Source organism: Poecilia latipinna, unplaced genomic scaffold, assembly GCF_001443285.1.
Source record: "Poecilia latipinna isolate Pla-1442-1.1 unplaced genomic scaffold, P_latipinna-1.0 Scaffold4904, whole genome shotgun sequence".
NCBI lineage: Eukaryota > Metazoa > Chordata > Actinopteri > Cyprinodontiformes > Poeciliidae > Poecilia > Poecilia latipinna.
Window position 1 is genome coordinate 1 of NW_015117520.1, and position 10,313 is coordinate 10,313.

General features: G+C 40.3%; 1 protein-coding gene across 1 annotated transcript; it reads right to left on the reverse strand.

Annotated features, from left to right (window-relative positions):
- Nucleotides 1-212: 212 nt before the first annotated feature.
- On the reverse strand, nucleotides 213-9,627 carry LOC106943130 (rho-associated protein kinase 2-like). The gene is made up of 16 exons (XM_015026473.1): nucleotides 9,498-9,627; nucleotides 9,307-9,407; nucleotides 7,777-7,914; nucleotides 7,404-7,664; nucleotides 6,194-6,338; nucleotides 5,971-6,109; nucleotides 5,785-5,876; nucleotides 5,543-5,702; nucleotides 5,390-5,444; nucleotides 3,317-3,405; nucleotides 3,177-3,225; nucleotides 2,951-3,086; nucleotides 2,531-2,622; nucleotides 957-1,203; nucleotides 636-742; nucleotides 213-419 (listed from the first exon to the last, which is right to left on the reverse strand). Exons 1-16 carry the CDS (start codon nucleotides 9,610-9,612, stop codon nucleotides 225-227), a joined length of 2,121 nt encoding a protein of 706 aa, XP_014881959.1. The 5' UTR covers nucleotides 9,613-9,627; the 3' UTR covers nucleotides 213-224.
- Nucleotides 9,628-10,313: the final 686 nt, after the last annotated feature.

A 10,313-nucleotide genomic window follows, 5' to 3' on the forward strand; every position in this document is an offset into this window, starting at 1 on the left:
ATTCTGCCCTGAATCCCAGTTATGGATTCTTGCCCAGAATTTCATTTTTGCTTACGTTGTATTAGATTTCCATCTTTACTTGCACTTAATTTCATCCAACTTTCTCTTTTGTTGGACCGTGTTGCAAATAAAGATCAAGTATCTCGGAATCATAAATCTGCCTTTTCTGAAACAGCTTGGTTTGATCTGATTTGAGCGTCCAGGAAAAAGCCTCAAGCGTTGCTTTAAGATCCGACTGACCGTGTAAAGCAGACCTTACCCTTCATGGACTCGGACTTGGCGCCCTCGATGGTCACTTTAATCTTGCTCTTGTCTGCCAGCAGACCTCTGGTGGCTTTATGCGAGGCCTCCTCCTGCTCCAGCTCTTGCTGCAGAACCTTTAGTTTGTAGGTCAGCTCTATCTCTTTGTTGCTCATCTCCTGCACAAAGAAAAACAGGCAGAAGGCGTTCTGATTTGAAAGGAGACACAAACCACAAAACGGCAACAGGAAAATATATCCGTCTGACAGAAAAGCGAGCAGAAAGACGCGGCGACTCCAACAAAACAGATTTACAGAGGGAAACGCAAAAGCAAAAACTTTCTAAGACTTTGTAATGCTCATATTTAAAGTAGTGGAGAGATGAATTTTGTATACCTTCTCCTGGTCAGTGTATTTCTCCTGAAGCTGCCTCTTCTCAGTCTCAGCTTTGGCCAGAGCCTGTCTCTGCTGGCGAGCTTCTTCCTCCAGCCCAGAAATACGTCCTGCAACGTGCAAAATAAACTGTCAGAGGGCACTATTTCACCGAAAAACCATCTGAAAATTATAGAAAAGGCACCCAAAGTCCTTCACAAAACCTGAAGTACGGCATCCAGATAAATACTAAGTGTTGCTGCACTGCCAAATTCATGGGGGAACAATAAGTATGGAAGTCTACCAGCAGCCTTTCAGGAAGTGCTGCGTTTGTGTTTCCCCTACCCATCAGGTCAGTGATGGTCTCTGAGCCTTGGCTGTGCTCCCGCCTCTCTGACTCCAGCGCCGCCTGCAGGCTGATGCACTCCTTCTCCAGGCTCAGCTTGCTGCGCTCCAGCAGGCAGCATTTATCCTGCAGCTCGCGCACGTTGGCCTCCAGCTGCTGCAGCTGCTTGCTGCTCTCCGTCTGAGCTTTGCGGAGCCTCGTCGCCGCTTCTGTCTCGGCCCGCAGCAGCGTGTTGGCTTCTTCCAGCTGCGAAATCATCCGTTACGAGGTTTTAACGAGTGAAAAGAGAACGGGCAAATAAACCGAAAGACGTCAGCGTCAGCTTTTACCAAATGTTTAAAATCTGGTGAAAAAAAAGTATTCATTTAATTTACCGTCACCCTAATTTATATAATATGTAGCTTAGGGATGTTTTGAGAGCGCACAAAACTTTCAGCAGAAAATAATTGAGTAAAGTCGCTCTTTTTAAAATGTCAACTCCTTAGTCATTTTTTTCTTAGGTTGTGAGAACAGAGCCAGCAGGAATTAAAGACTTTTCCTTATCATAAACAAAAAATAAACATTAAAACCTAATATAATCGTGGTCAAGAGCCACAAATAATGGATGAAGCATGTATATTGTTATATAATAACTTTGTAAACAAACATTTTGAACTATAAGTCAACACATTTTCATGTTTCAATTTCGTTTTTTTAAAGGGATTAATATAATTCCTTCATATTTTACAACCAGAAGCGGCACTTTAAAAATGTTCACGTCAATTATTTTTATAAATGTCTCCTGAAGGTTCCCTGATCTTCTGAGGACTTTGGTGTTGTCCGCACGGAACTATTTTTATCTCTAATTATTTCCACATCTGCTGAGTTTGTAAAACGGCGACTGCACCCAACAAATAGATGTGGATCGTTCCCATCTGCTCGATTTAATGGACATGTTTGAATCTGCTTTCATTTAACTGAATATGTGTGGTGAATGTGGTGCAAAAGTAAGCTGCAGAAAGCATATGCAAATTATGCCAAAAAAATACCCCACTGGATAATTACATTGCTTTGTGAATTTGCATGTTTTAAAATGCTACTTTATTAACTGTGGACGAGTTGGAGAATTATTTGAAAACAACGTAGATGCTCTGTTGGATCTCATTAGCAGCAGGTTGTTTTTGGCTGGAGAGAAAATAACTTTGACCTACAGGTGCTCCAGAATGAAATGGTCAGAAGATGAAGAATGGACCCAATGTGGAATGAATGCAGCTGAGAAAGCATGTAGTTTACAGCTTTGGTTTTAAAGGTTGTATCAATGTGGAAGTGCATTCATGTCTTCCTGCTATTTTATTACACTTGAGGCGAGTCTGGATGCTCACAAAGCATTCTCAGTGATCTTGTAGCAGATTTCTTCAAACGACAGTTTTAAGCTTTAAACAGATGTTTCTGCAAGGAAAATTGTTGCATCGATCAAGTATATATCTAAATATGTGTAGCAAAAATTATAGTAAGTCTGCAAAGATGCTTGCCAGCTTCACCATGCTAAAAGAAGATTACAAAAGTAAATTAATAAAGTTGGGGGGAAAAAAACCTGTTTCTGCAGGTGAAGGTTCTTCTCGTTGGAAATATGCGAGTTTTGATTTCTTTTCTTCATGTCGTCCAGCTGGTCTCGAAGGCTGTTGACTGCACAAAAACAAAAGTGAAGCAGGGATAAGTTAAGCTGCAGTCATCAGTGCAAAAACTGTAAATATGCAAACCAGAAAAAGACACAAAACAAAAGGGGTCTTCGTGTTTTAGCGTTTAGGAAACACTTTTATAATTTGACCAGGTGGGGGCAGCGTTGCATATCTCATCTTCTGATTCATTTACATCTATCAATGGTAACGATCGCTTTGTTTTTCACTCAGCAGCAACAAGGAGCAGATTAAGGAGTGAAAACAGGAATGATTAGTATGCAAGTGATTTCATAACACTGCTGTCAGAACCCGGATCTGCAAAGAGAGTCTTGTACCTTCGTTCTCCAGGCAGCGCTTCCTGTCGGCCTCGTTCTCGGCCTTCCGGTGGCTCTCCAGACTTTTGTGCTGCAGCAGGGCCTTCTCTCGCTCCAGCTGCCTCAGATTTGATTCCAGGCTCTTTCTGCTGCTCACCTAAAAGTCAATCAGAAAAGGAAAGAAAGCTGGGATCTCTTCGATTCTGATCTAAAACATCATATAAATCCTTTGATTCCAGACACGCACCTCTTCCTCAAGTTCTTTGGTTATTTTTTCTAAGCGGACGGTTGCAGCTCTGCAGAGAAATACATGGATAAAACATGAGTCAAGGTTTCAGCAGTTTGCACACCACAGTGGCGACATATTTGCATTTGCTGATCTTGCACCTGCATTTGTTCTCTAGTTCATCTTTGACATGTTTATCTTTATTCATCTGAAGCTCCAGATGGTGAAGTTTCTTCTGAAGCGCAGCTGACTGAAAACAGAAAACATCAACAAGCGATTAGAGGAAGATCGTTTTAGAGCTTCATTTGAGCAACGCCTGGAGCCAATGTCTGTCTGGAGATGTGAACAGCAGAGAACATTTTGGAGTTTGCAAGGATGACATGCCCGCAAATACCAAACTCACCAATAACACACCTGTACACACTAAGGTTTCCCAGTTGTTGTTTTTTTTGTTTTTTTTTAAACCTGCAAACAACCTAAAAATGGTAAACTGCGACTTCCTCATCTGAAATTTAGAGCAACGTGTTGGCAAGAAAGGTACATCCTTTAATAAACTTTTTTTCTTGTCATCTTTCATCTAGAGATGTGCTACTGCACTGCGCAACTGTTGGATACCCCAAGGCTCCATCTTGGATCGAGTCCTTTTCTTGTTTCCGTTGGTGCCTATTTACAAAAAGCACAACAGCCTATTTTGCCATTTTGCTTATCATCTACAGAAATATCTGTATATTCTAGAAGAAATATTTAGATTCTTGTTAAACTGTCTTACAGATAGACCAACATGACAAGAGACAACTTCCTGAATCGCAACAAAAACAAAACAAGCGCTTAGGTGATTTAGGCTGTTGACAGTGACATTGGTCCAATAACTTAGAAAATACTTTATTTTAATCTACACTGATCAGGACTAAAACTAACTAAATAATCTCTATAATGATGTTCCTAATCCAAAAACACAAGAACATCAACTATATTTACAGCTAACAATGAGCAATAAATAAAAGTCGAAGAGGTCAGACAAAACAACTTCTAAAACTCACAACTGGAGAAATGGAGGGAAGAGGTGGGCCTTTGAGTCACCAAATCTCCATGGCAACCATTAGATACTATTTACATGCAAACTGATTGTTTGGGTGAAAAGCCAGGAACAAGCATTGTCTGCCTTACCATCACAAATCTAAAAAAGAGGAAGTAAGCTAAATGATGCAACGGCTTTGACTGGAACTGTGCTTTGATCAGATGAAGCTTTTGAGTTTGACCTTTCCTGCAAAAAAATTTAATAAAATCCACGTGTGTTTGGCATAGAGGTGGTTAACTTTATGAAGGGAAAAAAAACAGTTGATAAAGTGGATTTTTCTTCTCATGTTCGTCATTTACCTCTTGTAAAAGGCTGCATTAATGAAAGGTCAAAGCAGTCCTATTACCTGCAGAGGTACACCAATAAAACCTTCTAATAAACTGCTCATTGTAGTCATGGCTTCCTTCAAATGCCCATGTAACATTTTTACAACACCAAATGGAAATGCACTCAAACATTCGAGATAAAGGCTGCACTTTGATCCCCAGAGGACTGTCCGCTGTTTAGAGCTGCATATGTGGGATTAGAAAGCTAATCAGTAAAACCAGTCATGACTGAAATCTGTGCAGTTACTAGAGAACTCTGGGTACTGACAGGACCTCAGAAATATGAGGGAGGATAAAAGCAATGAGGTTTTTTTTTTTTTTAATCCACTATTATGGATATAAAGTTTGATATGACATCCTTGACCAGTCCAGGAAAATGTATTTTAACCACAAAAAGAAAAAGTTTATTCTTTACAGTGTCTGCATTCCAGGAAATACAGGAAAACACTTTAACCCAAAGCGTCAGAGTTAAAGGGTTAAGATTTGTCTTTCTGACTCTAGTGATCTAATTTTGAGAATATTCTATTTTAACCAAGTTACACCTGTTTAATATAGTCATAATAATAAGAAAATATACTATAATTTTTGGCTTGCATTTGAATTATGTGGATCTCACAGCATCTCAAACAATAAACTAATAAATTATAAAGTATTAAATACTTATTTATGTATCAAAAATTAAAAACACCTTCTGTTCTTTTCAAGATTCTTCCATTTGTCTTGAAAAGTAAATGCAGTTTTGTTTAGTTCATCTTAAGACTTTTAGAAAACGCACATGATTTAAAATCCTTTACCACTGTTAACATCACTGTGCATTTATCAGTATTTACCTCTCCTTTGGCGTTATCGTGTGCCACTGAGGAATTGTTGGCAGAATTTAACAACCTAAAAGGGAAAAAAGAACCAAAAATCACATGTGGTTAAAGTAGGAGGCCAGTTTCTAAAACAATTAGAGACAATCAGAGAGAACGAGGAGGATTTACTGGTCCTCTTTGAAGTAGGTGAAGCCAACAAACGGTAGCTGATTTCCGACAAAAGCCTTAGGTGTGGGGAATGTTTCGACATCGCCTTTGTCGTCTTCGATCTCGTCAAAATTACTGGTGTCTATGTCGCTGCTCAGCTCCGGGACCACCGGGGCGACAGCTGGTCAGAAAAAAGGGGGTGGGGGAAAAATTAAAACTTCTGGAAACGAAAGTGAGAGGAGAGCAAAGCTTGAAACTCGTACTGTCCCTGATGGTGTCAAACGTCCACAGGTCGTTCTTGAAGAACGGGTGCCGTTTGATTTCCTCCACTCCGTTTCTGCCCAACCGTACGTCTCTAAAAAAAAAACAAAAACAAAACAAAAACATTGGTATTAGTGATGAACTTGGAATAAATTTTACATAAAAGACAAAAATTGATTGTTCCCCACCTGTCAGTCAGGAAGGCACAGATTATACTCTTGGCATCTTTGGAGATGTCCACATCGTCGGGAAAGTTTAGGGAGTTCTTGTGGTCCATGATCTTACTGTACGTTCCCACCAAAGAGTCGGCATAGAATGGAGTGTCGCCTGAAAGGCAGCAGGCGGTGATGAAACACAAACACTTTCACGTCCTTTCAAGATATGAATGAGACGATGAAAGGGGCCACTCACCCACAAGCATCTCGAAAATGAAGACGCCTACGGACCACCAGTCGCATTCCCTCCCGTAAAACCCATCTCCTCCCTGAGACTTCAGCACCTCTGGAGAGATGTAGTCCGGAGTGCCGACGGCTGTGTCGCAATGGACCATCCCCGTCTGCAGCAGCAAAAATAACCGAGTAAGATCCGCAAACTGGGAATCCAACAGCTGACATGTATTTTTGTTGTTTTGATTCTCTGTTTTTTTGTGGAAACGTTCTGATTTTAATTTTTAAGGTAGGAACAACCAACTAAAACAATGAACACAGAACGGTATTTTAAGTCCTATTTTATAATCAGTTCTATTGTTTATGATGTTACATAAATGAACACCAAATATCACTCTCTCATGAATTAGGATATTACACAGGAACAGTAAAACAAAAAAAAAAAAAAAGATTTAATACAGAAAACTTTTTGTTACAGGCTACAAAGACATGGGGGAATCTGCTGAGGGCACCAATGATTTCCTCTCCAAGGAGGACTGGCCACCAAAGGCCACTGCTAAAGAAGCTGGTTGTTGACAATGTTGCGTCCAAGTTGACACGAATATAAAGTTGAGTGGAAGGATAAATTGTGGTAAAAAAAAAAAAAAAAAAAAAGTTACCCTAATAAAAAGGGATAGTCCATGCAGAAGTGGTAAGTGAAAATACTCTATACTAACAATATTCAACAGACTGATATAAAATAAAAAATGTTTCCGAGAAATTGTATTTCTAGGGTTGTATTAATTGTGAGCCAATAATAATCAAAACTGACAGAGGTAAATGTGTGACAAATTTATACGAGTTTACGTTTTACATTGAATTACTGAAATATAGCAAATACTGAACAATTTCCCCATGTATAGAGGTGGCTTGGAATATCATCCATAAATCATCCCATCCTAAAGACAACTGTACAGTGTTTCATCTTTTCTATTCGCAATTCATACCAGAACTGCATGAGACTAATTTGCTTTTTTTATAAATTTTTTTTACTTAAAAATTGTACAAATCAAAACCGAAAACACAGAGGTTAACAATAACCGCCACAGTTAATTTCAGCTTGCATATTTGCAAAACAAAACCCACTTTTGTTTTGATTTCACTGCATAATTATCCTGATGAGCTACAAAGACCTTGGACTGATGCAGCTGGAGGAACAGAAAGTGCCGTCAGTGAACTGCAACGAGCCGACTCACAGAGTCCATCTTCATGCAGGTCCCGAAGTCGGCCAGCTTCAGGTGTCCGTGTTGGTCCAGCAGCATGTTGTCCGGCTTGATGTCGCGGTGGATGAATCCCATGGAGTGGATTGAGTCCAGAGCCATCACCACCTCTGCTGCGTAGAACTTGGCCCATTTCTCGGGAACGTCGTAGGTGCTGGTGAGGTTGACCAGGTCCCCTCCTGGCATGTACTCCATCACCATGTAGAGGTAGTGCTCGTCTTGGAAGGCACAGCACAACTAAACAGGAAAATAGTCAAACAGATCCAGAAGACACTGCTGTAATCAAATCCACAAACATACGAGCTTCAGACATTCTTAGAAGGAAGTGAAAATGTTGAATATTTCACACCTGTACAACCCAGGGACTGTTTGCAAAGGCCATGATGTCTCTCTCTTCCCAGAAGAACGCCGAGTCGGAGCGCTTGATCATCTCGAACTTACTCAGCAGCTTCATGGCGTAAACTTTCCGGGACGGTTTGTGTCGGACCTGAACAATCACAATAAAAAACAATCTGAAACCAGCTGTGTGGCTTTTGTGGGCACCAGTATGAGACGATCTCGGTCATAAAGGATGGCCTTCTCTCTGGACTGCAACTTCCTCAATGTCGGATCTGACAGACAGGTTACCCAGGTTCCTCTTGAATACTGTGAGCAGTAAAGGACCTGTGGAGAGTGTCTGAGCTCCGGAGATCCCCACTGTGGCTGGTGTGTCCTGCATAACATATGATCTCAAAGGAATCGATGTGAGAGTGCAGATGAGCCGTATCATTTTGCTCCAAAAGTTGCTCGTCTCTAAAATTTGTAATGAATTTTTGTCTTTTGATTCCTCATCAGTTACTAAAGTCAAGGCTGACCTTGGGTTCACTTGCACAGTTTGGGGTTCAGTTCTGAGTCCATTTCTCTAAAACTCAACTGTCACAAATCTTTTCCAATTCCACAAACAATTGTGACAAATCTCCATGGCTCAATTTGCAACTTAACCCATATGTTTTACTCTTGTTTCCTACTTGCTCACTTATGGCAGAATTATTTGATATCATTTCAAAGATGCTTTCAATGACCATTATTCATTCCCCACATGTTGCTGTAATTGGACTTCCGCTTTACCTCGAAACAATTAGACATTTTAGCGTTAATTTTCTTACTGGCAAGACGCCGTCTGCTCCTTCGCTGGAAGTCAATTAAAGCTCCTTCCAGCACTCAGTGGCTCAATTACACAAAGACTTTTCTGAAGTTGGAGAACATTCGATATCCACTGAAAGATAGCTGATCGGTTTAATAACATGCGACATCCCTTCCTCCTGACATTCTTCCTCTTCCTTCATTCCCTGCTCCCTCATTGATAAACACTCCACACCCTCTTACTATTTTTTATTCACCAATATGAGTAGCTAAATAACTTTTTATTCAATTACTACACATAAGTAATTATTTGTTATTCATATTTTAATTGCGTACATTGTTTTTTCCACTTGATTACATTTTTGAGGTCCAAAGCAGAAAAGTAAGTGTTATAGGAGGTGGTTTGTTGTGAAATCCTCAGATTATCCAGAGATGAAATGGAAAGTGATGATGGATTAAAGATTCTCTTAAACTTTGGCTTCCTACACCGTCTTCATTTAAATTTGCGTTTTATTTAAATGCTGCAGAATGTAAAGCACGATAGACAGAATTCAAGCTTTTGTCTATTTCAGTAGGTTGACATTTCTAAAGGAATATTAATTAGTGTCATGTAATATTCTAACTCACTAACAAACAGAATTTTGAGTTTTCATTCAATACAAGCCACAATGAAGGCACGTTGTGGTCATCATCACTGCTTAGAGAGCAGTTTATGGTAATATAAAGCTATTCATGTCTTCAGCAGATCAATACTCACCAACTGGACTTCACCAAACGCCCCTCGCCCGATGATTTTAACTTTTTCAAAGTCTTCAGACTTCATCTGAAGATTTCGAAGCTCCCTGATAATGTTCTCATCTGGAATAAAAATTCACAGAAGATAAAGATCAAGTCACTTTATAAAGTTTTGTTCAAGGCTTTTAATTAAGGAATTATAAAACTACTCGCATCTGTTTAAGAAGGTCTCAATGTTTTTGTTCTTTCGTAGTGCCGGGTAGTCCAAATCCAGGACCAGAGCGTTTATCGAATCCTGAAAAACATGGGAAACAATCAGACTGACCATGCAGCAGCTATTAGCAACAAGCAAACAAATATACAGCAAAGGCTGTGAAGTGTGTTTTTAAAACAGCAAGTTTTCTCTCCATTTTCCTCCTCCTGTCAGTTTTTATTAAAACCCTGGTGACTCACCACCGCTGACAGCTAGCAGCTGAGCCGTTACATAACGGAGCAGAACACATGAAGTAACATCATGCTGCAAAGTGCGAATCATGACCAACCACTTCTGTGCTCTAAATGTGTGGGAACCTTCACAACACCTGCAGGAAACCGCATCCTGATCTACAGCTGAGGTGTTGGGTGAAAGAGCCCACCCAACAACAGCCACCACTCACTCAGACTCGGCACTACCAGAATCACCTGCTGCCACTTCTGAGGGTTTATTTTTCTGCTTTCTCGCAGAAACATCTCGGCATCGGTGATAGTCTGAATGAAACTGAGCAGCTTTTCCCTGAGCACACAAACAGAGAAACACCTAACCCAAGGCTGAGACAGAGGAGGTGACTAATTCCTCCGTCTGCCTGCTTCAGTCTGTCTTTGATCAATGAGCACATTGTCTGCTCATAACCTTTTGAAAACAGTCGATTCCATGTGAGATGAGTCCCCTCAACACAGCGAGGACAGATTCCCTATTTACCACACGGCCCAGATAGCTACTGCAAACTAATTAGAAAACATCGAAAAAGCTCTTTAGCAAGAAAGTGCTCT